Genomic DNA, 26,914 nt, shown 5'->3' with positions numbered 1-26,914 from the left:
CAGCCTGTGTCTATGTATAAGTAATTCATAAGAGCTGGCTTCAGAGAAAATCCGCGCCAGCGGTGGCAGCATGGTTGTATTTTTATCGCCTGTCACTATGCCTGTCACTATCGCACTCACATACTTGTTAGAACGTGACAGGCATGGTGACAGGCGATAAAAATGCGACCGTGCTTAGCCCGCAGCTTTCGTAGTACGAGTGGTACGACCCAGTTCTTCAATAGCATGCCACTAAGCTCGATCTTCAGCTCTCCTCCAATTCCCACCTAGTTGCAGGGTAGCAAGCACTACTTTTGCCGTCACGCGGTTTCCACTCAAAAACCAGTACTATTGCTATTGCTAAATTAATGTTTTATCAAGCATAAACATTTGCGTCTGTCTTTAATTTTGTTCTAAGTTGAGTACTATTGCTGCTTGCTGCTTTATGCGAACTGCTAAGGAGTGGAACGCCCTGCCCGAGTCTGTGTTTCCGCATGAGTACAATCTGGACCTCTTCAAGGCAAGAGTTAACGTATACGTTTGCATTTGTTTAACATGCACGCTGCACGCGTCGCCCCGATGCACGCCCAACTCGAGCGTCCACTCACTTACACTAACTTATCTGACATCAGGCTCCAATTTTATATTATTCCTTAACTTATTACATCCCAATGATTTATTCTGCCCGAGTGACACAAAAGGCAGTAACGTATTGAGTATTGTGACCATTGATTGCCGGCGATGCGCTCCACTACACCCATTGTTGTGCCTATATAAACTTAAGTAATATTTACCAATATTACTGTACTTAAATATACTGGATAAGAGCATCATCATCATACTCCTAATGTTTGTCTTGTACTTTGACGCTGATGGGGTCGGCCTTAATGTTAACTTCGCTTTATCCAACCCACAGGCGTTAAGATCTTTAGAGATGACATTACGCCATCGCCTGCCTTGGTTTGCCCATTCTGTTCAGGCCCGGCAAAACGAAGTACTACGTATTCTGGCGGCCTTTTGACATGCCAAAACTACCTTAGCCCACTTTCTTGGAGCTGAATGGCGATGTCTCTTACTCCGCGGCTCCACGGATATAAATAAATAAATATTATAGGACGTTCTTACACAAATTAACTAAGCCCCACAGTAAGCTCTAGAAGGCTTCTGTTGTGGGTACTCAAACAACGATATAATAATATACAAATACTTAAATACACAGAAAACACCCATGACTCAGAAACAAAAATCATGTGCCCATCACACAAATAAATGCCCTCAGGACCATCGGCTTCATAAGCAGGTTCACTAACGACTAGGCCAGACCGGTCGTCAAAATGGTCGTGGTCGTCGTGGATATGTTTCTTTCGAACCCTTTTTATTCTGGAGATGCTTGACATCCACCGTAGCATCTTCATTTTGCTGCCATAGTGAGAACAAGCATAAGGCTGCCTTGCCACTCTGCCGCGCTTAGCATAGGAGCAGTAACTCATTTTGAAATGTCTCTCAATTGTATACTTTGTACCGCAGTACAATGTGTTCTATAATTGGTGAAGATATGAGGAGAAATGAGGGAATCAACCAATAGCATTTTTGTAATCCAGCTAAGCGGAGAAGAGATGTGGATTACAACCAACCGGAGATGGAGACTTGCTGGTATCAGCCAATATGATTCTAGCAAGTCTCCATCTCCGCTCGTGTGCTCCTCAGTGGGAACTAACAGTCTAACTACAATGGTCCGTTCATAAAACTAGTACGGCTAACATAGCTTCTGCGCCTCATCGTGGCTCACGCGATTTTTATTAATACATGTAAATATTTTATTGAAAAGTTGCTTGAAAAAATTTAAGGTCGAAAAAGGAGGAAGGAAACTTTGTTGACCAGATCCTTGGAAATACGTGCGTTGAATATTTACTTAGCATTTCCTCTTTCAATGTGTCTAGCTTTAGCTCAACAGTCATTGTTCCGTATGTTACCGTAACCTAACCGAACATAACAGCCACAGCAGCATGAAACTGGGCAATATAGATACAATACAATACATTAGATATTACATTGTTGACATACAAGTAGGTAATTTGTTGTTCGCTAGTTGGTTACATATTAACTATGTCGTTGAATTTTGTAATCCGACGTTTATTTAGACAAAACATTCAAATATTATACAATACCAGAATACCGGCCTGAAACTTCGTCTGCGTACATTGATAATTTCCGTGATTAAAACTAGCCATGTCCTTCCCCGGGACTCTGATTATCTCAATACCCAAAATCTAAATCGGTTCAACAGTTGAAGTGTGAAGAGGATACAGACACAATTACTTTCATTTATGATATTAGTACAGATATACAAAAACTAAGTAAAACGACATAATAAGACGACATTTACATTACACACATAAGCATCAGCTGATTGTAAACAGTAATTTGTAACACTATGAAAAGTCCAAATTTGCTATTCGATTCGATTAAAAAAGGTCTGATGTGCCTTCGGAAAGTTACCAAAATTGCAAATTTTCCACATGGAAAATTTTTAGAAACTACTCGCATTTCTGTATCTGGGTCGATATTTTCAATTTTTGTTTCAAACATTTTCTTTATTTCCTGAAAATCCGAGCAATTTTCCAACTGTTTGATAACTTCCCGCAACATGCACATCCGTTCACAAGTTTGGCCATGTCACGACCTAATAAAAACGAATCGGCGAGAGGCCCCGGAATTAGGAACTGCACTTTACGAAAACAAAGCGGTGCCAAAAGGCATCCTTTGCTAATGCCGGCGGCATTGCCGAGTCATTGTTCGTGAAGGCTGTAGAAATGGCTCCGTGATTGCGTCAGCCTATATTGTTTACATTTGTTTATTGTGTGATGGTCACTACTATTAGCCTAGTTGGTAATGGTAGTGACCTTACAAAGCTGTTGGTTCTGGCCAAACATTTATAACAGCCAGCGTATAGCGTTTAAGAGACAGCGTTATAAGGGTAGTTCGTGTAATCTTACTCACTTTAATCAGTATTGTATTCATCATTATCATCATCATCTCAGCCGAAAGACGGCCACTGCTGGACAAAAGCTTCCAAAACGGTCATTCGCTGCCCTCAACCAACGGTTTCCCGCGACTTTAACCAGATCGGCGGTCCATCTAGTCTGGGGCCTTCCCACGCTGCGTCTTCCGGTACGTGGTCGCCACTCGAGAACCTTCTGCCCCATCGGCCATCGGTTCTGCGAGCAATGTGGCCCGCCCGCTGCCACTTAAGTCTGGCAATTTTCAGAGCTATGTCGACAACTTACGAGTATTGTATTACGAGTGAATTTTTTGCATTGGGGCAGATCATTTAAAAAAGCACACGTCAATATTTTTGTTAAGTGCCTACCTCTTATGAGACAGTAGGTAATTTCACTAATCAGAATGGGCCAAAAATACGTTGACAAAGTTTTTTAGTGCGGCATATTGTTGACAATTTTAACAAATGTTTGCGATGCAGAGCTGCTTAAAGCAATGTTTGTATGAAAAATATTCCGAAAAATTCATTGTCACTTAGTATTTTTGCGCCACTCTGTAAGTAAGATTGGTCAGGTTATTACATTATTTGCACACCTACTCTCCTACTCCAGTTTATTCTCGATACCAATGTCTCCTCGCCACATTAACAATTACACAGACATACCTACAGATAATTATGATGACAGATTTACACGCAATCGGATAAAAATACAGTCACGATCTAATCTCGTGCTGAAATATAATATGAATCATACACTGCGAAATAAAAATATCTCGCTGTTTATTTATATTACACTATTAAAATTCGTCTCGAAAGAAAGTATCTGAAGATGAAAAAGAGTATGAGTAATCAGTTTTTTATGTACACTGGTTGTTTACACCATGTCGATTATATTTCAGGACGATTTTTTTGTTAATGTAAAACTTATCGTACTTCTTGTTTACGATTGCTACTGTATCGTTAATGTATTTATTGAGAAGGAAAGAAAGGTACAGATCGGAGGGGAAATAGGGGATTTCGGTCGCCCGGTGCTTTGTTGCATACACGTTAATAATACAATTATTATATAAGGGTAAGAGTAGATTACACACCTACGAATCCTACGATGCGCCATCAGTTAATCCGCAAACCATACTGACCACGCTTAAATAGCAGGAGTAAAAGATAGTAATATAAAAATAAAAATAAGAAATAAAATAAAAATGAAAATAAAAAATAAAAATCGTTTATTTCAGACTTCATAATGGTCCATACATGTTAGTACTTAATACTATCTTAAGCAACTAATAATAATAATAGTAATATGATCCCGGTCGTCACTTTGGTTTTCTGACGGTTGCCTGAATAACGCTTTTGCGAGGATGTATCTTGCTCCTGGGAGCTCTCAAGCAAAGAGAACAGTCTTAGAGAGACCCACTCTAGCGTCTTTTGAGCATTATGTCTAGTCAGCGCTATGGAAAATAGTGTCGCTGCGCAGTAACGTCAACGTTGCGTCGAGCAGCGGCCATAGAGTTAACTAGACGCCCCACACGAGCGTTTCCAGAGCGTCTCAACACTGCAGTCTATAATTTACTCATACTTGTTACAGAACGCGTCCTACCGCCGCTGAAACCACGCGCGGGCGGCGACGTCAACGTCATCCCGGAGCGTTCAGTCAGCTCTCTGGACCTCATGTCGTACTCTACGCCTTCAAACCTAGTCCTCACACCTGCTCCGGAATGTAAGTCGAACTCACACACTAAAGTCACTAAATTCATCTAGCCTTTGTTACCTTCTCTCTGATTGTTATAATAACTCTTTGAACGCCACGTCTTGCGTGTGCGGTGTGTTATCGTGAAGCTTGTCGGACTGCACGAAGACAGGCGTGGCTCTCTCCGCGATTTCGACGCTTCGTTAAATGTACATGCGGCCCGCACCAATTTTGGTGTCTAGCCATAGTAGTTGCCGCGCACCTCTACGGAACGGACGCCTGCTCGCGCTTGCACCACCTTGCGGAACTTTTAAAACGTTTATCCTAGAAGATGAGTGATCGAATTTTTTCCGGCAAAAATTACGACTGACGAAAGAACTGTAGTCAAACGTAGTTTCTGAACTAAGTACTGATTTCTATATAAGTATGTTCCCAATTTTTTTGACATCACGTCATGCGCGTTGCCGACCCTAACACCGCACCCTCGTTGAGCTCTGGCAACCTTACTCACCGGCAGGAACACAACACTATGAGTAGGGTCTTGTGACTTGGCCGGTTTTTATACATATTGTTTTGTGTTGTCGGTTCTTTTTATGTAACGGTTATTAGATACTCCAGAAGAAATATCATGTTCCAACCTCAGTACGACACGCCTTTAATTTGTTTTTTAATGGGTTTGAACTCCCACAGTTTGGACCCACGCCAAATAGTCTGACGGTCATATTTTATTTTTAGTTTTTATTTTTACCTATTTTAGTTTAGTAAATAGCCGCATAAACAATGGCTATTAAATGTCACATGGCTATTCGTCTAACTTGTAGTTAGAGGTAGACCAAAGATTGCATAATTGCATGAAGTTTTACGTTTAAAATAACACTTGCACTGCGTGTGCTATCAAAATCGTTGCAGATTTAGTAAAAACATAGACTAAGACACATAAAGTATAGATAAAAAATAGTACATTTATGTACAAAGGTTATTTAAGACAGTCCACAGAAAATATTAAAGATAACTATTTCTGTGACGGCGCCACACGTTTTGTGACAACTAGATTGTCAAACGTGCTTGACTCTATCGGACTCATTTACCGTGTTTTATGATAGGAGACAAACGTCACAAATCGCGTGAGACTAAGAAATTGCCGTCGCCCATGGAAAATAGTTAAGATGAGAGTACGCTCTTTTCTTGACGGTTTGAATTTAACCAGGAAAGCGCAAAATAATGAAGGAATCAAACATAATTACTTAGTATAATTACTCAGCAAAGTAATGGCACTTCTTATTGAATTTGACCTCTTCCGTTTGAAGTCTCCAGAACACAGCGAGGTTTGTTTGAACTTCAAACTTAGAAGCAGGGGCGTATTTACCCTAGGGCCAAGGGGGCCATGGCCCGGGGCGGCAGGCTGCGGGGGGCGGCGCAGGCCGCCGCTGCCTTTCAGTTGCTTTCAGTTTTGGGTGCCTCAGTGGCGCCCCAATTTTTATTTGTGGTGTTACTGGTACTAGACATAATTTAATTTTAAGTAAGTAACTACTTATTCGTTGTCTACTTCCAGTAGACATTACAATTTTTACAGTGCGTTTGCGCCCCTTTGCCTTCGGGTCAAAATCATAAAAATAATTAATGCAAATAAAAAAAATCATTTATCTATATTTAAATACATTCTATCGTACTTTTATAAATCTTCATATTTAGTTTTAAAGTGTGTCGACAGATGGCAGTGAATTTACTGGGGTTACAAAATTTACTATGACAGTACCGCTCTAGTATAAGTTACTCTATGGTATAATTTATAAAATCACATTAAAAACTTTTGACATTGTCTAAGTTAAATTTGATTCAAAGTTATAAAGTTACTTAAAGTAAATAATGGAGTTTGACACATGATCGTTACGTTGAAATATTGAAATTTGTTGCAAAATAGACTAACTGGCAAGTTTTTCTTAGACGAAATATTTAAACGAAATAAATATCATATACCAAGGAAAAGATGACCAAGGCCTTCTGTGTATTTCTTTTAGAGTTTAAATATTACTGTGACTAATGACTATGTACTTGTAAAAAACACAAATTAAAATAATTTTCTTAAGAAAGTAATTTAATTTGTTCTTATAGTTTGTCTTAGCCGTTCACCAGATGTCATACTTTCCGAAGGTCCATTATGCCCAGCTGAAAATTGTCTATGTCCAATTCTATCGCACTTTCATTAGTGCGTCCAGATCTGGCAATTACCTACACTATACAGGGTGCATTACCGTTTCAAGGGAGGTTTTGGGATTATACTGTGCAACTTTTATTATGGTACCAAGGTACCAACCCCGAAATCTCGAAAAAATATTTACCCTCCCATAGAAAATGGACTAGCCAAAAATGTATGAAACAGCCAAATTTTTTTTCGCGATTTCGGGGTTGGTCCCATAGTAAAAGTTGCTCAGTATAATCCCAAAACCTCCCTGGCAACGGGAATGCACATGCATCTTTTAGCCACCGTGTATATTATACTAACACGCTAATGCCGAGCCGTTTGTATACGATTTGTGAATATGGAGTGTAGTTATCAGCGGTTGGCCCTTGCGACGTATTAGCCAGATGGACGCACTTTATGAATTTCAATGTCATAAGTATTTACAATATTTACAGAACAAATATTTAGTTTTAAATTTTGTTCCAGGCCGAAAGCTGGCCCGAGGCATATCCCGAGCGACAGATAATGAGGGTCTGGTTTGGGCGCTCCGCAGCAACACAGAGCCTGACCTGCAGACCCTGAGCTCCGAACACATACTGCTGCTGCCAGATATATCTATATATCCACCAGAGTTCAGGTAACTTGTGTTTAAAACAAATAAAGATTTTTGTATTAAAAAAAAAAAAAAAAAAAAAAAAAAAAAAAAAAAAAAAAAAAAAAAAAAAAAAAGTAACTTTATTATGCAGCTAGATATTAAACAATTAAGAGTCGATTGCACCAAACTGATCTACACGGACTGGATCAAGTTCTGATACTGAAATTCTGCTCCCACAACCTTGATGCTGGCAAAATTGTCCCAATGGACAGATGCCATAAGAACCAAAAACTGAACTGAACTGCACCAAACTGTCTGTCACCGACCACCGTTAAGACGAAAAAGTGGAGGACGTAGTCATTTTATTATTTATTTATTTAAACTTAATTGCACAAACAAAGAGAAATGTACAAATGGCGGACTTAATGCCAAAAGGCATTCTCTACCAGTCAACCATAAGGTCAAACAGAGACAAATGTTGGTGCTGGTGCATTTTCTTCTCTGTATATTTATTAACATTATTGAAAATATTTTGACTCAATTTGTTGTATACAACCACAGCAATTCCCCTACGTTTTAATTATTAATTATAATAAAAGTTACAAGCATTTAAAATTTTGTATGAAATATGTTTCGCTAAATTTTTACAATAATCAAAAATCTAAAGAAGTCAAACGTAGGGGCACTATTTATTTATTATTTTATTACGAGCCTATTGTGTCCCGTTGCTGGATGAGTCTTCCGTGACCACAGCTAGTGCAACCTAGTTGAAACGTCGGAAAAAAGGTAAAATAATAAAATTTAATCGCCTTAGACCCAGTAATGACGTTGATTATGTGTACAAAACACGAGTTTAAAGTGTTATATGAGCATTGAGAACCCTTTTTGCAAATCTGCTTCAAGTGTAACAAAGCACCGAAGTCACCTGTCCTGTCCTTTGAATCGCCTAACGTCATCACCCGCACATGACGTTGACGCGTTCTAAAATATAGTTTGGCAGAAAATCAATTTCGGCGGGCGGACGGGCACGCGACGACCGCCGGTGAACTTTGCGGTGTGTCTTTAGTAAACAAAGAGGTATTCATGAGTTGACATGATGACAAGGTTTTCTTTTTTATGTTTGACCTTAGATAACACTGGCTGGTGTTTGAGTTTTGAAAGAGTTTGTTGTATTGAGCTTTTGAATTGATTCTGGGACGAAAAGTACAAGGCCCCTTTATTTATTTTGCTTATTAAAGTCGACGCTGGGTATTAATTTTAGCATATTTTATTTAGCCTGAATGTTTCTACTCGTATAGTTTACAAGATATATGCTGATATCTGATACACAAGCATGTACAAAATACTTAAGTACCTACTAAATTTCTTGATTTTAAGTATGAATATTTTAATATTGTCTTCAGTTTAACGCGATAGTTACTTATGAAATAAAACTATGAAAACGGATTATATCGCGTATATTGAATTTATAATACATCCCCACATACATCGGGATGTATTATAAATTCAATATACTCGATATAATCCGTTTTCATAGTTTTATTTTAAGAATATTTTAATTTTTAGTACGTAATATTTTAAAGAAGCAAGCAACACTTTGTCTTGAATGTCAACAAGGTTAGGTCCAAAATGTCCAAATTGGGTTTTTTCGTTTTATTACACGAAAAAATGACCCAAAAATAAGCTAAATATTTTTAAAAGGCACATCCAAACAATGATGTTTATTCCAGAACATTCATCGAAAAGGACCTCCTCGAGACAGCCACACTTCACACATTAGAGTCTTCCTGTATACTAAACTGGTGGCGGCAAGGGCGCGTACCCGGCGCACCTAGACTTCTACCATTAGCTACGTCTGGAGATGGGAATTGTCTGCCTCATGCAGCATCATTGGCTGCTTATGGATTCCATGATAGACTGTTGGCGTTAAGGACGAAGGTTCAAGCGTTGCTGTGTGGGGAAGGCGGAGATGCTCTCACAAGTAAGTACTGGTGCCCCGATGCTTCTACCACTAGCTACGTCTGGAGGTGGGAACTGTTTGCCTCATGCAGCATCATTGGCTGCTTATGGATTCCATGATAGACTGTTGGCGTTAAGGACGAAGGTTCAAGCGTTGCTGTGTGGGGAAGGCGGAGATGCTCTCACAAGTAAGTACTGGTGCCCCGATGCTTCTACCACTAGCTACGTCTGGAGATGGGAACTGTTTGCCTCATGCAGCATCATTGGCTGCTTATGGATTCCATGATAGACTGTTGGCGTTAAGGACGAAGGTTCAAGCGTTGCTGTGTGGGGAAGACGGAGATGCTCTCACAAGTAAGTACTGGTGCCCCGATGCTTCTACCACTAGCTACGTCTGGAGATGGGAATTGTCTGCCTCATGCAGCATCATTGGCTGCTTATGGATTACATGATAGACTGTTGGCGTTAAGGACGAAGGTTCAAGCGTTGCTGTGTGGGGAAGGCGGAGATGCTCTCACAAGTAAGTACCTAAACTGATGCCCCGATGCTTCTACCACTAGCTGCGTCAGGAGATAGCATTATCTGCCTCATGCGGCGACGTTAGCAGCATATGGCTTTCATGACAGACTGTTGGCATTAAGGACGAAAGTCCAAGCGTTGCTTTGCGGGGAAGGCAGAGACTATGCGTTCACAAGTAAGTAAACCGCTTCCTAAACTGATCCCTGATGCTTCTACCATTAGTTACATCAGGAGTGATGGTGTTTGCCACATGTTAGCCGCTTATGGTTTTAATGACTGTTGGCGTTCAGGACGAAAGTTCAAGCGTAACATGAGTGGGGTAACTGGGAACAGTAACATTACAGATAAAGGAAATATTCCTAATTATATGAACCACCAGTTCTTGGGGTCAATTTTTCCAACAGCTAGATTAGTACATAGTTTAAAAAATGGCTAAAGTTATCCTTATGTCCCCAGTTACCTTACTTGACAGTACCCTGACGTGTTTCAGATGCCATAAAACGCCGTTGGCGCTGGTCGGAAAGCCTCTCCCTCCGCAGCGCGGGCCTCACCCCCTCCGAGGCCGAGTGGGAGCGCGAGTGGCAAGACGCCGTGCGCGCCGCTTCCGCGCAACCACGCCCCAAACCCGCTCCCAGTGCGGCCCCACATTATGATGGCTTGGAACAGTTACATGTCTTTGCTTTGGCACATGTGATGAGAAGACCGGTTATCGTTTTTGCTGATGTCGCTTTAAGGGTGAGTCTTAGTTCGAGCGAATGTGTGATGTAGTTTAATGAAGAATGGTAGGATTCCTTGAGCACCGCTTCCGGGCATCCACGCCCCAAACCCGCTCCCAGTGCGGCCCCACATTATGATGGACTAGAGCAACTTCATGTGTTTGCTTTATCACATGTGATGAGAAGGCCTGTCATTGTCTTTGCTGATGTCGCTTTAAGGGTGAGTTCATTAGTTACTAGCCTAGCTTCTCCCTCCGCAGCGCAGGCCTCACCCCCTATACTCTGATTTGTAAAGGGGCCCACTGACTATCAGTCCGCCGGACGACATCGGCCTGTCAGTTGTTCGGAACTGTCAAATTTTTGTTCTAACTGACAGGCCGATATCGTCCGGCGCTCATATCATAAAAGAGAAAAAGTGAGGTTAGTTTTTTGGAATCTAATTAAGGTGACTGATAGTCAGTGGGAACCTTAATTAGATTCCAAAAAACTAACCTCACTTTTTCTCTTTTATGATATGAGCGCCGGACGATATCGGCCTGTCAGTTAGAACAAAAATTTGACAGTTCCGAACAACTGACAGGCCGATATCGTCCGGCGGACTGATAGTCAGTGGGCCCCTTTACAAATTAGACCTCACCTCCCACCAGAGAAAACCTCACTTTTTCTCTTTTATTTTAAATGCTAGAGTATGCAAAAGGGAAATTTGAGTTTACTTCTTTACATATTTTCCATTATTACGAAAGAAAAAGGATCTGAGTGAGGTTAGTTTTTAGGAATCTAATTACAAATCAGAGTTTAGGCCAAATGGAAGCGAGAATAAAAAAATGCCGAGAACTAGCTGAGAAAATCAGTCATTCAGTTAGCATGTGTATATTATTTTGGTAGTATTCAGTGCGGCAAATCTCACTAGATTTGGACCACGCTAACTTTGAACAAACTTGGCAGTAAGAATGCATACAAACATATCCCTATAAGCTCCATACTTGACGTAGCACTTGGCATGAAAACTGAGCTTGGTCCGACTCTATAATACGAAACATTCGAGCAGTAGTGACAATGTGAAGCATGTAAAAAAATCATTTATAATTTTCAGGATTTCCGTGGCGACCCAGTCGCCCCCATCCCGTTTGGCGGCATCTACCTCCCCCTCGAACTGGAACCGGCAGTGTGCAGCAAAGCGCCCATATTGCTGGCCTACGATGCCGGCCACTTTTCCGCACTAGTCCCCTGCGAACCGTTACCCACTGACGGGGCCAGAGTGCCGCTTGAAGACAGCTCGGGGACCGCCATGCCTATCAGGTGAGGCCGGGAAATAATAGATTGCCGGAGTATTCAAGCGACGTGCAGACTTTGCCTAGGCTGGCAATATTGTATGATAATCTATTACCGGCGCGTTTAATTAAAGCACCTGTAACATGATGTTTCGCAGTCTAAATAGCATCTTATAATGTTTTGTCTATATCCTACGACTCGTATTCGGTTTGCAAAGATGTGACCATTATCAAAGTCTAGATAATGCAAGCAACCTGTCTATTAATTAAGATCTCTTTTTATGATTAATATTCATACCTAATAAAATTTCTGAACATAGTACCATTGCTCTAAGAACAAATTAAATTATTTTCTATGAAAATATTTTAATTTGTGGTTTTTCAAGTAGACACACTACTATTTAAACTATAAACTGAAATAAATGTCATATACGAAGGAAAAAATGACGCAGGTGGCGCCACAAGCCTTCGGGAATTGTCATATACTTGGAAATTTCGACCCATGCCACCGTGGCCAGATAGCCGAGCGGTTCAGGCACCTGTCCGGTAAATGGGGTACGCTGGTTCGATTCCAGCTCTGGACACTGGAGGCTTTGATAATTTTTTCCTTCGTATATGACATTTATTTTCAGTTTATAGTACCATTGATTATATTTCTATGTTTGATTGAGCAGGTCATATTTGAACGCGCACCTCACCATTCGCATATAATTCCAGATTCAACGTGGACCCCGGTGAAGATTTCCGCTGGGACACCGAACCGGACCAGAAAACCATAAACAACCTCCTCCCCGACGAATACCAACGTTCCGCCATGATGGCGGCCTACCTCGACCTCGAACGCGTCGAATGTCTCTCCCAAAACCCTCCCCCGGAAGAACTTAGAAGATCTTTAGACGCTCTATCAACCAAAAGCTCGAAACAGTTAAATTCCGTGGCTAAACAATTTGGAAGTATAGGACGGTCAATGAGTAGTAAATTAAAGAAGAATTTCGGATCGATGGCGAAATTAACGGGGAAGAGTCAAAGTAATCCAGAGGAGGGTTTGATGAGAAGACAGAGCACGTGTGAGGTGTTGTGCTGTAGAGTGCTGGCGGCAAGAGCACCGGTTCAAGAGGAAATGGTCAAGAATTATCTTAATGAGACTTGGATTAGGTGAGTTTTTAATTACTTTAATAGAGTAAACCTCTAAGAAAATTCTAAAGTAGGTAAGGTCTTTAGTGGCATTATCAACAAAAAGCAAATCAGTAAGTAAGTAAAACAGTTTGGAATTATAGGGTGGTTTATGTGTAGGAAGTTGAAGAATTTCGGTTCGATGGTGAAACTAATGCTGAAGAGTCAGGGTAATCCAGAAGAGTGGTTGATGAGTTAGGTTTTTAAATTTACATATTTTTCTTTCCTACCCCGTATGAATGTTTTCAAACTTTTAAATTAGTGACAAGGTGCAACATCGAACGTGATAATGGCATCCTATTTATTTATTTTATTTAAGCCTTTATTTTTCCTTAAATAGTTTTACATGATAAAAAAAAAAAAAAAAAAGTGACAGTGAAATAGAAGAGGCATCCTATTTACCGTAGGGAAACCTAAATACTCCATCGTTGTGTCCGGTTGTTAATCGATGAGTCCTAAATTTCGTGGTAGGTCCCACAGTAAAAGTTGCTTAGTATATTTCCAAAACCTCCCTGGCAACGGGAATGCACTTATTTTTTAGCCACCCTGTATTAGAAAGGGATAGCATGATTCGACCCTGAGCCGCTGCCAAACTTCGGTTTTGTAGGAAGTTTCCTTTCTGTACTGTACTAATATTTATACTGTGCCCGAGTCTAACGCATATTTTCCATTGCAGCTTCACGGCGGAAAAGAACCGTCGCTCTCAGCCCCAGTCTCCCCCCGCCCCCCGCTACGGCACGGGCCGCTCGCAGTTCTACGCGGACGCGGGCGCGCCCTCGCACGAGCACGCGAGAACATTATCCAACAAGTCCACCAAGCCCGCCCAGGACCGGACGCTATACCTCTCCAAGTCGACGTTCTATGATGACCGTCCGCCGTCACCGAAGCCTTGTAAGGCGCAGCTGTGTATGTATTATGGGAGTCCGGAGAATAATGATTATTGTTCGAGATGCTCGAGACTTCAATATGATTAAGTGTAAGTGCTTCCCTTTCCCTAGTAGTGTTGCGGATTTTGTAATGGATCTCTAAAGTGTTAAAAACCTGATTAAAAAGAAAACACACCAAATAAATCATTAAAAGAATAATCATATTAGAAATACTTAATTAATAAAACTGAACAGCCAAAGCTCTTTAAAATACCCACAAATACGCTAGAACATTATCCAACAAGTCCGCCAAAGTTACTCCCGACCGGACGCTATACCTCTCTAAGTCGACATTCTATGATGACCGTCACCGAAGCCTTGTGAGGCGCAGCTGTGTATGTATTACGGGAGTCCGGAGAATAATAATAATTGTTCGAGATGCTCGAGACTTCAATATGATTAAGTGTAAGTGCTTCCCTTTCCCTAGTAGTGTTGCGGATTTTGTAATGGATCTCTAAAGTGTTAAAAACCTGATTAAAAAGAAAACACACCAAATAAATCATTAAAAGAATAATCATATTACAAATACTTAATTTATAAAACTGAACAGCCAAAGCTCTTTAAAATACCCACAAACACGCTAGAACATTATCCAACAAGTCCGCCAAAGTTACTCCCGACCGGACGTTATACCTTTCCAAGTCGACATTCTATAATGACCATCCGCCGTCACCGAAGCCTTGTGAGGCGCAGCTGTGTATGTATTACGGGAGTCCGGAGAATAATGATTATTGTTCGAGATGCTCGAGACTTCAATATGATTAAGTGTAAGTGCTTCCCTTTCCCTAGTAGTGTTGCGGATTTTGTAACGGATCTCTAAAGTGTTAAAAACCTGATTAAATAGAAAACACACCAAATAAAACATAATTAGTAATTACAATTACACACCCTAAGAAGAATAAATAATAATAAAAATACCTACTTAATTTATAAAACTAATCAACCAAAGCTTTTAAACTGTCCACGAACACGACCGAACGTTATCCAACAAGTCCGGACCAAACCAGACATGAAGAACCCTAATACACAGAGAAACCCTATGTACTAAGCCATACCGCGAAGTTAACAAAAATTAAAAAAAAAAACATCCGCAATACTGCTTCCAAATTTCAGTGTTTTCTAGTTCTGTTAGAATCGTTAGATTATAATAATTTAAGATAAGAGAAAATGGTATAGTCATTATTGGAAGTTCTTAAAATATGTTCTCTTTCTAATAAACAATGTCAATGTGTAAACATTTTTTTTTTCATTGAATTTTGAATAAAACTACTGGAGTACTGTTGTTCCCATTTTTGAAAAATTAAAAAAAAAATAAAAAAATTAAAAATATATTTATGTTTTGCACACAAAGATGGGAATTTGCAGATGGAGTATACATGAGGTCCAGGTTGCGCGCATACAGCGGTACATTTATAACAGTATGAACAGGGGTCCCCAAACTAGGCATAGCCTGTATCTTGGGCGACCAGTTAGTGAATTAAAAACTAGATTGAAAAAAAAAAGTATGTCTATTTTTGTAAATGAAAATCAGTTTTTGATTTAAAAAAATAAGAGTATAGAATATATAGCCGAGAAATAAATCAACATTATGTAGAAATTTTAATACATATTGTTTATTGAATGATAATGTAATTTAAGAACTCCCAATAAATGGAGAAAGCAGTTATATTTTTATGATGGCAAACTATTTTCGTACATTAATAAAAATTGATCTTAGTTATAAGCTCGTTATAAGATTCTAATAGGATAAGTTTTCAAATAATCGTGATAAGATAACTCATTTGTTTATAATCACGTATTTTCCCATCCAAATTAACCATTTAACCGCAATAAAGAGACAAAAGTGGGTTATCCATTTTTATTAGAGATGCACCGGATATTCGGTTACTATCCGGTATACGGCCCTAATTTTAGTATCCGGCCGTATACCGGATAGTTATTTACTATCCGGCCGAATACCGGATAGTAACTGCTTGAATTTGGGGTAAACAAATGGAATCTAAAAACAGCCAGTCATACTCGAAGTCGTTGATTATAATTGAAAGACCCAGACGTAACATTTGCGTAATAAGTACATATACATCCAACGTATAATTTGTTTATAACTAAATACGCGAGCGCACGCGCAGGTACAGGTACATACTCGAAGTCGTTGATTATAATTGAAAGACCCAGACGTAACATTTGCGTAATAAGTACATATACATCCAACGTATAATTTGTTTATAACTAAATACGCGAGCGCACGCGCAGGTACAGGTTCTATAAACGAACTTACTCTTAATAACATGATAGAACCTTTGAGTTAGAACTCGTTTCGAAACTAGAAATGAGTCCGCGCAAATGTTCACTACGAAACAGATCAGAACGACGCCCACCTGCAAAACTCAAAATGTTCAGCCTGCCGAATAATCGGCGGCAGATACCGATTATTCGGCCGACAGTCTGGCCGAATATCCGGTATCCGGCCAAAGAACTATCCATTGCATCTCTAATTTTTATTTATTCCTTTACCAGGCTAAGGGACAAATATTTCCCACATACGGCACTTCAAACATGTGTTATATTTTTGATGAGTAAGACTGACATTCGATTGTCATTTTTGAAATGTCAGCTTGGTAAAAATAACAACAAAAAACCGGACAAGTGCCAGTCCGATTCGCCAACCGAGGGTTCCGTACTTTTTAGTATTTGTTATAGCTGCAACAGAAATACATCATTTGTCCAGTTTTTTCTTAGATGCTGTACAGTCAAGGGCATAAATATATATACATTCCCAAAGTTTCAAAAATATGTGTACTCTCTTACACCTTAGACAATAAAGTCGTGTTCACATCTTTTTTAGCCATTTGTCGGTATCGATATTTTTGCCTTCGACTGTATCTCTTCCACTATTAATAATTATTTGATAAAATGCAATGTTTAAGCGACTGGTTATGGAACAAGTGCCAAAAGTGGCTTACATATACATATATGCATATGCTTACAATATTTAACAGGCAATATCAGCGTTTAGAGAACCGAGTCAGGAATAAAAACATGAAATAACTGCTAAGTATATATTGTCTGATAAAAAAAAATACACTTTATTTCATAAAAATGTACATCAATCAATGTATGTCTGATCGCTTACAAGCTTAGAGCGAGTGTGTTCAAAATCCATTAGGACAATATTATATACCTATACCTACACAGGTTATATGTGGCTTTCCATCAGAGAAGGGTCCTTATGCTTCGTGTGCATGAAAATCGTATTGTTTCGAAAATAGCAGGCAAAGCTGGCTAGTTTCACGTTACTGAGAAGTCATTAAATATGAATGGAACCTTATCACAGCAAATTTATTATGTCTATTGATATTAAAGTTTTGTAGTTATATTATTGTGAAAAAGTTATAAATTATAATTATCATGTTGAGGTTTTTTGTTCACCATTCTACCTCAAGCGCAGCAAATAATATGAACAATATAACTGTTGACGGTTATTGTTGATCAGAATATATTTTATCGAGTCTTGTTATTGAATAACGATAGATGAAATATCTATACAATTTTGAACCATGATTTCTAGAAATAAAGTACGAAACGAAATTGTGTACATATTTATGTGGGTCATTATAATGTGATTAGGGTTGCCATATGGAAAAATTTACGTCATCCTAAAAATCCTGACAATTTCTGGACGGTCAATTCCCCGATAAATCTTGACCATGAATCTAGTATAACTGGATCGGTCATGAGGGGCGGGGGGAAATGACCGAACGGGATAGTCTTATCATCTTATGTATCTTTCAGTAGGAGTAGCAGAGAAAGCGCTGTTATTGTTTGTCCTTGTCACAGCCTCATTTTTTTTTTATTCCCAACCGTAAATTTAGTATGGTTTATGGTGGGCTACAAATCTTTTCGACCAATCATATTGTCGCATTGCGTATGTTTTGTCTCTCACGGGCGCACGCGTATAGCTGATCTATGTAATGCTAGGTCTATGATCCTGACATATCAGGGAAAATCCTGGTGTATGGCAACCCTCACTGTAATGGCCGTTCGTTACACACTTCGCTATTGTATTTGCGCAACTATGGCTCCGTTACTTTACGATATTAAGGGAAGAGATTCAACAAGAATATTTCGACGAATATTGCGAAGTGTGTTAGCATGTTGAAATAGTACATTTCGATGCTAGTGCGGAAAGTATGTCATTACTTCACGAGTACCGAGATATCTTGCCACGAGCCGTAGGCGAGTGGCAAGACTCGGGACGAGTGAAGAATGACATTTCCGCACGTGTATCGAACGACGTTTTTTAATACAGTTGCGAAAAAATAAGAAGAGCAACAAGTAAGGAACGGAATTCGAAACTTTGATATTATTAATTCTGTGACATCATTGACATTATGAAGAAGTGTTTTTCTAGCTTTTATTTGACTAGAATTGATTTTGTTATTATTATTGAACCCACTTCAATTAGTTATTTTTTTTCAAATGCATGTTCTATAAGACAGAAACAATTGTAAATATTAAAACATTGTACTATTATTACCTAAATATCGTTATTTATGATTATTTGTGTATCGTATATTTATAAAAACAATATCGAATGTTGCCTTTGGAAACTTAAAACATTCTTGCAGTAAGAAAATACGCCTCTTCTTTGACAGGCGTTCCGTTCCATTCAGACAACTTATTAAGAGCGGTTTTTCAACATTAAAAAATAAACGTGTTATAATACTTATAATGATGAAGAGGTAAGTAATAAAATATGAAATATACATATTTTTCGTATTCTTACATTAACAGTAGGTTTTTATGTTGATTACGACGTTTAAATGAAACTAATATTAACACTCATCAATAAGTAGTCATGAATTGGAACAAGTAGAAATTTAAAAAAATTGGAAAAGTATAAAGCACTAGTTCACGAAAACCAACTTTCCGCACGCTAAACAGCCACGAAAAGTAGCACTTTTTGAGCAACTGTATTAAAAAGTATGTTTCATTTCAGTCCATTAAAAAATCCTGCATAAAAGTTGGTACTTATTTAAAATTCTATATTATCTTGAAATTGTTCAAATATCAGGGTAAACTTGATGTTGTCACGTATTAGAGTTTAATTCGATATTAGAATCAACGAGCTTCGATATACCCGTCCTTGTTTGCCTGGTTCGAAAATGTGAATCATAATATTGATCTTCTAGTCTTATTCTTAGAATATATAATATATGCGAGTGATCTAGAATAAGTACTTTTAAGTATTATACAGGTAAACCATTTTTAAAATGCACGCACCCCGAGAGCTACGCTAAGTAATCTTATATACGCAACTCACGCAGATACAGCGACGCTTTTGCTGTTTGTGTGTTATGTCAACGAAAGTGAAATTCTTTCAGTAGGAGTAGCAGAGAAAGCGCTATTATTGTTTGTCCTTGTCACCGTCTCACTTTTTTTTTTATTCCCCACCGTAAATTTAAACTGTTTTATGGTGGGCAACAAATAACCTTACCAAATTACGTAGGTTGTTTTTTGGTAGGTATGTTGTAAGGAATTTTTAATTTTGTGTCGCATTACTCTCATTGCGTATGTTCCGTCCCTCACGAGCGCACGCGTGTAGCACATCTATAGAAATTATAACTACTAAATCTATGGCGTAGGTGCGGTAGAAAGGCGTGCATTTATAAAATGGTTAACCTCAACAGGTGTGTTCCCTGTAATATTTTCGAATTTTATTGTTTGTGTCATTTCGATTTTATTGTTTTTTATGTCACCTCCAGTTTTGTTAAGTATTCTTATTGTTAGTTGTTAGTATATGAGTAACAAATGTCTTGAATAGCCTTAAAGATCTATTTACGACTTATGGTGAGAACATGACAATGCCTTTAACTAAACGCTTGTTAGTTAAGGGTTCATTCAGAATATTCAGATGTATAACTAATCTATCTAATAAATAAAATTTAAAACAGAGCTATGTAAATGTTATATTTTTTCATGTAACAATAGAGGCAGAGCATATCATGTTTTGTAGAAATACAATAATTTTAAGACTATGAATTGTTTTATTTTACCCGGAATTATTGTAGCTTTAGATGTATAAGAACATCTGAAAATCCATTTTGACATTGTGTGCGTTTAATAAAGTGGTAAGTTAATCTGATTCAGAAAGTCTGCCAAGTTAAACCAGTTTGACAGCACTGGCTTCCCTCGAATACGGCTGACCCAATGTGGGTCGCGCTCACCGCAAAGGTTTTCGGGATAATATAGTCCGAAGACCTTTTCAATTTTGACATTGGAAAAATCTATACCATTGGAAAAATCTATATACAGGTAAATGGTAAAAGGCCTGAAGACTTCGAGAAAAAGATGGTACAATCGCCATCAGATATATCGGAGCGGCGAGCGACCAAAGTGCTTAAATATATCTGAACACGCACTCTAACACCTTGACAATAGAAGCGTGTTCAGAAATTTGTGAGCACCTTCTTCTTCTTCGTCGTTCCCTCATGGCCGAGGATCGTGATTAACAACTATATCCCTCCATTTAACGCGGTCAAGGGCACCTTGGCTGCTCCGATATATCTGATGAAGACTGTACAGCCATGCCTCTTTGTTTTGTAAGACTTGGCGGGGACACTGCCGTGTCCCCAAATAAATAATATCATCATAACATTTTTAAGGTTCAAGACTTTAAAGGACGCAAGACCCCTGAAGTTCCATGGGTCTACATCAAGTCTAAAACGACCTTGACGTTTTAAATTTACAATAGAAATTTGAGTCATTTCGGATATGATACAGGATCCAAGGAGTACAGATTTCTGTAGACTGATGTCCCTGGTGATTAATTATACTCTGTCAAGCCATTTGCATCAGTAGAAAAGAGCGGCAAATTTAAAAAATGTAGACGCGAAGAGATTGTCCCATAGAAAATTTAAATTTCGCGCCTTTTTCTACTGACATACTTGTTGGTCAAACCAAATTGTCAGTAAATAAGAACAAAAAAAACCTCAACTATACTTATCCTTTTCTTTTGGGTGCTATAGCTTGACCACAACCGCTGTGGCTGTGCCGCTCATAAGGTATGCGCCGGGAGGCGGGGTGCGGGCAGGGAAGATCACGGACACACAAGAGTCTGTCGTCGTGTCGACCCCCCCGTCTCGCCGCTCGCATACCTAAGGAGCGGCACAGCGGTTGTGGTCAAGCTATAGTACTAATGTAAGACAAACATAGTATGATTCTCTCTGTCTTTGTTTGAAATGAGACAGTCCTTTGACAAACTATTATTGGATTTTGCGCTTTTTTCTATTGACAAAGTTGTTTGACAGACAATAAAAAAATCTATAGTATTGCCACTAATTGTAATACTGTGGTATTGCTCTATTTAAAAGTAAGCGCACGCATTTGATCTTATTACATTTTATCGTGGTTCCTAATCCGTAATTCAAAAACTAAAATATCATCATAAATAAAATAAAAATAGTTTTCGAGTGATCCATTTTAAATAGACCTGTACCGCTGGCTATATTTTGACCCCTAGGTTATAAAAATATTAAAGTCAATTCTGTTTTCGCTTATGAATACTTTGTTAAGATGTAAATCTTACATTTTGTTTTGTGTCATATATATAATTTGCTTTTCTAGTAATTTGTTATTTTGTGGTAATTATTTTTTATTTTGAATTATCTTGGAGAAAAAAATATTCGAGAGAAAACATGTAACTGTGTTGCATTTAGGATAGTGTTTTTAGTGTGAAAACATAGTTTGTGTCAATTACGTCCACTGCAATCTGATACTATGTCATAATATTCTAAATGACACAAAAAAAAATTAGAGTTAAAAAAAATTACTTAGGTCGAATTTAATCGTTTAAATAGGTCCATTACATGATTTTGTGTCTTATTAAGGCATAGCTTCATAAGATATTTGATGATTTTGTTGTAACAGGCTGTCACCGTTACAAAAGAATATTAAAGATATTAGAGTTTACATCTTATTAATTTGAAATGCGGGATAAATAAGATGTATGAATTTGTGTCACTTGCATCCACTGCATAAACAAATATTACAAAAATATTATTTGCGTTCAAACGAAGCTAGCGGGCGGTCTGAATGGGCAACGGAGGCCGTGCAGGGTGGGGCCGCGGCGTGACCTTGCCGTACGCAACGCATGTTTACTTCGCCTGTGCGCCAAATTAACGCAACTTATTCAAAGAAGTTACGCAAACAACACAACAACAAGCAAGCAAAGAATGCGTCGAATTATCTTTTACCTATTTAAAACTCATAGATATTGTACAATGTCACCATTATGCAAAATAACTGTAAGTACATGTTTGATTTGCGAGCGAGCTGGCAACATTGCGCAGGGAAATCTTAAAAATATCGCGTTTACGTGAACGCCACATACATTTGTGACAGTGATAGGGAAAAGGTACCACCATAGAGTAACTTATAATAGAGCGGTACTGTCATAGTAAATTTTGTAACCCCAGTAAATTCACTGCCATCTGTCGACACACTTTAAAACTAAAAATAAATATTTATAAAAATACGATAAAATGTATGGATAAATGATTTTTTTATTTGCAATAATTATTTTTATATGATTTTGACCCATGTTCTTCCACTGGTATGCGTTAAAATTATAAATAACAAACGAAACAGTCAACGCCCTCTATACGAGTGTAGGCCAAAACTAGTGGCACCATCTGATCGAGAATCAAATTTTCGTGATTTTCGAGGCACGTTTTTTCCTTAGACTGTATCCATCTATTACGGAGTTATATCTATCTTTGGTACCACTAAAGTAAAATTTGGTTATTAATACCGTGACTTTCTTTCATTCTTTGATAAAAAAAAAAATGCTATTTATGCAACAAGTGCGGAATCATCTTTACGCACGTGTATCATACAATGTTTTACTATGCATTGTGCGAGTAAATAAAAAAACATGTCATGGCAAATAAGTTTAATTATTAAAAGGAGTGTTTTAAATCGACACGAGTTGCGAATTACCTATTCGCACGTGTATCGTACGTTTTACAGTACATATGGCCCTTTAAACTTTCGACATATGCACGGTAAGTGCTCTTTTCCGCACTAGTGCGAGAAAGTAGCACCATATGTACTGTAAAAAAAAATTGAAAACATAAAGCACTAGTGCGGAAAAGCAGTACTTTCCGCACGATATGGCTCCGTAGGAAACGCACTTTTCGAGCACATGCATTGTAAAAAAATATATAGGACTGTATCTCCTAAACCATGCGTCGTAGCGCAAAAATAATAAAATTTTCGTTCCCCTTTATGTAACCCAAAAGTAATACATGAAAAATACAATGAAAAAAAAAAGAAACAAAATCTTTATAGGGCTGTATTAGCTGTATCTCCTATATCGTGCATCGTAGCGCAAAAATAATCAAATTTTCGCTCCCCTTTAAGAAGCCCCTAATTAAGATTTAAAAACGCAAAAAAGAAAAAAAAGAGGAAAAAATCTTTATAGGGCTGCATCTCCTAAACCGTGCATCGTAGCACAAAAATAATCAAATTTTCGTTCCCCTTAAGAAACCCTTAATTAAAACTTTTAAAAAAACCAGGAAAAAAACTTTATAGAGCTATTATAGCTATATATATATATAGATATAATATCTCCTAAACCGTGCGTGGTGGCGCAAAAATAATAAAAATTTCGTTCCCCTTTATGAAGCCCCAAAGTAATATACTAAAAACACAATGAAAAAAAATGAAAAAAATAACAAAAAAACTTTATAGGGCTGTATCTCCTACACCGTGCATCGTAGCGCAAAAATAATTTAAAAAATCCCTTTAAGAAACCCCTAATTAAGATTGAAAAACGCAAAAAAGAAAAAGTGGAAAAAAAATCATTTTAGGGCTGTATCTCCTAAACCGTGCGTCGTAGCGCAAAAATAATAAAATTTTCGTTCCCCTTTACGGAACCCCAAAGTAATATACAAAAAACACAATGAAAAAAAAAACAAAAAAAACTTTATAGGGCTGTATCTCCTAAACCGTCGTAGCGCAAAAATAATCAAAATTTCGTTCCCCTTTGTGGAACCCCAAACTAATATACAAAAAACACAATGAAAAAAAAACAAAAAAAAATCTTTATAGGGCTGCATATCCTAAATCGTGCATCGTAGCGCAAAAATAATCAATTTTTCGTTCCCCTTTAAGGATCCCTTAATTAATACTTAAAAAAAAAACAAAAAAAAACAGGAAAAAATCTTTATAGAGCTATATCTCCTAAACCGTGCGTGGTAGCGCAAAAAGAACAAAATTTTCGTTCCCCTTTACGGAACCCCAAAATAATATACAAAAAACACAATGAAAAAAAAAACAAAAAAAATCTTTATAGGGCTGCATCTCCTAAACCGTGCATCGTAGCATAAAAATAATCAAATTTTCGTTCCCCTTTAAGAAACCCTTAATTAAAACTTAAAAAAAAAACCAGGAAAAAAAACTTTATAGAGCTATTATAGCTATATATATATAGATATAATATCTCCTAAACCGTGCGTGGTGGCGCAAAAATAATAACATTTTCGTTCCCCTTTATGCAACCCATAATTTATATTTTAAAAAAAAACGCAAAATTTAAAAAAAAAATCATTATAGGGCTGTATCTCTTAAACCATGTGTCGTAGCGCAAAAATAATTAAAAAAAACCCTTTAAGAAACCCGTAATTAATACTTAAAAGAAACAAAAAAAAACAGGAAAAAAAACTTTATAGAGCTGTATCTCCTAAACCGTGCGTGGTACCGCAAAAACAATAAAATTTTCGTTCCCCTTTATGCAACCCATAATTTATATTTAAAAAAAAACGCTAAATTTAAAAAAAAATCTTTATAGGGCTGTATCTCCTAAACCATGCGTCGTAGCGCAAAAATAATAAAATTTTCTTTACCCTTTATGCAACCCATAATTTATATTTAAAAAAAAACGCAAAATTAAAAAAAAAAACATTATAGGGCTGTATCTCTTAAACCATGCGTCGTAGCGCAAAAATAATTTAAAAAACCCCTTTAAGAAACCCGTAATTAATACTTAAAAAAAAAACAAAAAAAAAACCAGGAAAAAAAACTTTATAGAGCTGTATCTCCTAAACCGTGCGTGGTACCGCAAAAATAATAAAATTTTCGTTCCCCTTTATGAAACCCCAAAGTAATATACAAAAAACACAATGTAAAAAAGAAAAAAAGAAAAAAAAACAATAAAAAAATCTTTATAGGGCTGTATCTCTTAAACCATGCGTCGTATCGCAAAAATAATTTAAAAAACCCCTTTAAGAAACCCGTAATTAATACTTAAAAAAAAAAACAAAAAAAAAACCAGGAAAAAAAACTTTATAGAGCTGTATCTCCTAAACCGTGCGTGGTACCGCAAAAACAATAAAATTTTCGTTCCCCTTTATGCAACCCATAATTTATATTTAAAAAAACGCAAAATTTAAAAAAAAAACTTTATAGGGCTGTATCTCCTAAACCATGCGTCGTAGCGCAAAAATAATAAAATTTTCGTTCCCCTTTATGAAGCCCCAAAATAATATACAAAAACACAAGAAAAAGAAAGAAAAAAATAATAACAAAAAAACTTTATAGGGCTGTATCTCCTAAACCGTGCATCGTAGCGCAAAAATAATCAATATCCGTTCCCCTTTAAGAAGCCCCTAATTAAGATTTAAAAACGCAAAAAAGAAAAAGAGAAAAAAATCATTTTAGGGCTGTATCTCCTAAACCGTGCGTCGTAGCGCAAAAATAATAAAATTTTCGTTCCCTTTTATGAAACCCCAAAGTATTAACAAAAAACGCAATGACAAAAAAAAGAAAAAAAAACAACAAAAAAAACTTTAGGGATGTATCTCCTAAACCGTGCATGGTAGCGAAAAATAATCAAATTTTCGTTCCCCTTAAGAAGCCCTTAATTAAGATTTAGAAACGTAAAAAAGAAAAAGAAAAAATCTATATAGGGCTGTATCTCCTAAACCGTGCGTCGTAGCGCAAAAATAATCAACTTTTCGGTCCCCTTTATGTAACCATTAATTTATACAAAAAAAAAGCAAAAAAAAAGTTTTTTTTTTTTATAGGGCTTGATCTCCTAAACCATGCGTCGTAGCGCAAATATAATTAAATTTTCGTTCCCCTTTATGAAACCCCAAAGTAATATACAAAAAACACAATGTAAAAAAGAAAAAAACAATAAAAAAAACTTTATAGGGCTGTATCTCCTAAACCGTGCGTCGTAGCGCAAAAATAATCAAATTTTCTTTCCTCTTTATTCAACCCTTAATTTATATTTAAAAAAAAAACGCTTTCACTAAACTGCTGTAACTCGGAAACTTAGAATCCACAAAGGGGACTACTAAATTATGACACATATTAAAGCCTGACCAGTAATATATGATCATTGTCAAGAGGGCGCTGTTCATTCTCATGTATAGGGTGACAGTTCAGTATAGTATGAAAAAATATTGTATTTAATGAACATCATCATCAATGTAATTAATGTTGCTTGCCACGCTTAAACATAACAAAAATCACAATAAATTGCGTCTTAAAATAAACTTAAAAAGTCTACTAAAAATCGAAACAAAAGTAATTTTTAAGTCGCTGTTGTGACATTCTCAATCAAAAGGTAGGTACCACTTTGTCGTTTACCATAAAGACGAAATTTGATTATATCTTTATACAAATAACCTGTCAGAGAAAGTGGTACCTTTTGATTAGGAACGTCACAAATGTTGGTCAGTATGAGGAGTGCAGCCTACAGTTTATTTTTAATTATATTTATATACCTACTACGGTAAGATTGATAAGACAATGTAATTATGCCTCCGAATGAAATAAATACACTGTATCGCAAAACTAAGTGGCGAGACAGCTCATAATGCCGTCTCTTGGTTG

General features: G+C 37.4%; 1 protein-coding gene and 1 long non-coding RNA gene across 2 annotated transcripts in view; one reads left to right on the top strand and one right to left on the bottom strand.

Annotated features, from left to right (window-relative positions):
• Positions 1-20,049, top strand: part of LOC134748925 (OTU domain-containing protein 7B-like) — a 41,040-nt gene extending 20,991 nt beyond the window's left edge. Inside the window, exons 3-9 of the mRNA XM_063683798.1 lie at positions 4,569-4,700; positions 7,339-7,489; positions 9,178-9,428; positions 10,416-10,660; positions 11,735-11,940; positions 12,630-13,067; positions 13,762-20,049. Of these exons, the coding sequence (XP_063539868.1) occupies positions 4,569-4,700; positions 7,339-7,489; positions 9,178-9,428; positions 10,416-10,660; positions 11,735-11,940; positions 12,630-13,067; positions 13,762-14,059 (1,721 nt within the window). The 3' untranslated portion in view covers positions 14,060-20,049. The remainder of the gene's footprint in view (positions 1-4,568; positions 4,701-7,338; positions 7,490-9,177; positions 9,429-10,415; positions 10,661-11,734; positions 11,941-12,629; positions 13,068-13,761) is intronic.
• Positions 1-26,914, bottom strand: part of LOC134748928 (uncharacterized) — a 448,425-nt gene that overhangs the window by 306,843 nt on the left and 114,668 nt on the right. The window lies entirely within an intron of this gene.

The sequence above is a fragment of the Cydia strobilella genome, chromosome 17 (genome assembly GCF_947568885.1).
Source record: "Cydia strobilella chromosome 17, ilCydStro3.1, whole genome shotgun sequence".
Classification (NCBI taxonomy): domain Eukaryota; kingdom Metazoa; phylum Arthropoda; class Insecta; order Lepidoptera; family Tortricidae; genus Cydia; species Cydia strobilella.
The sequence above is the reverse complement of the archived record's forward strand: the minus strand, read 5'-3'. Positions and strand labels throughout refer to the sequence as shown.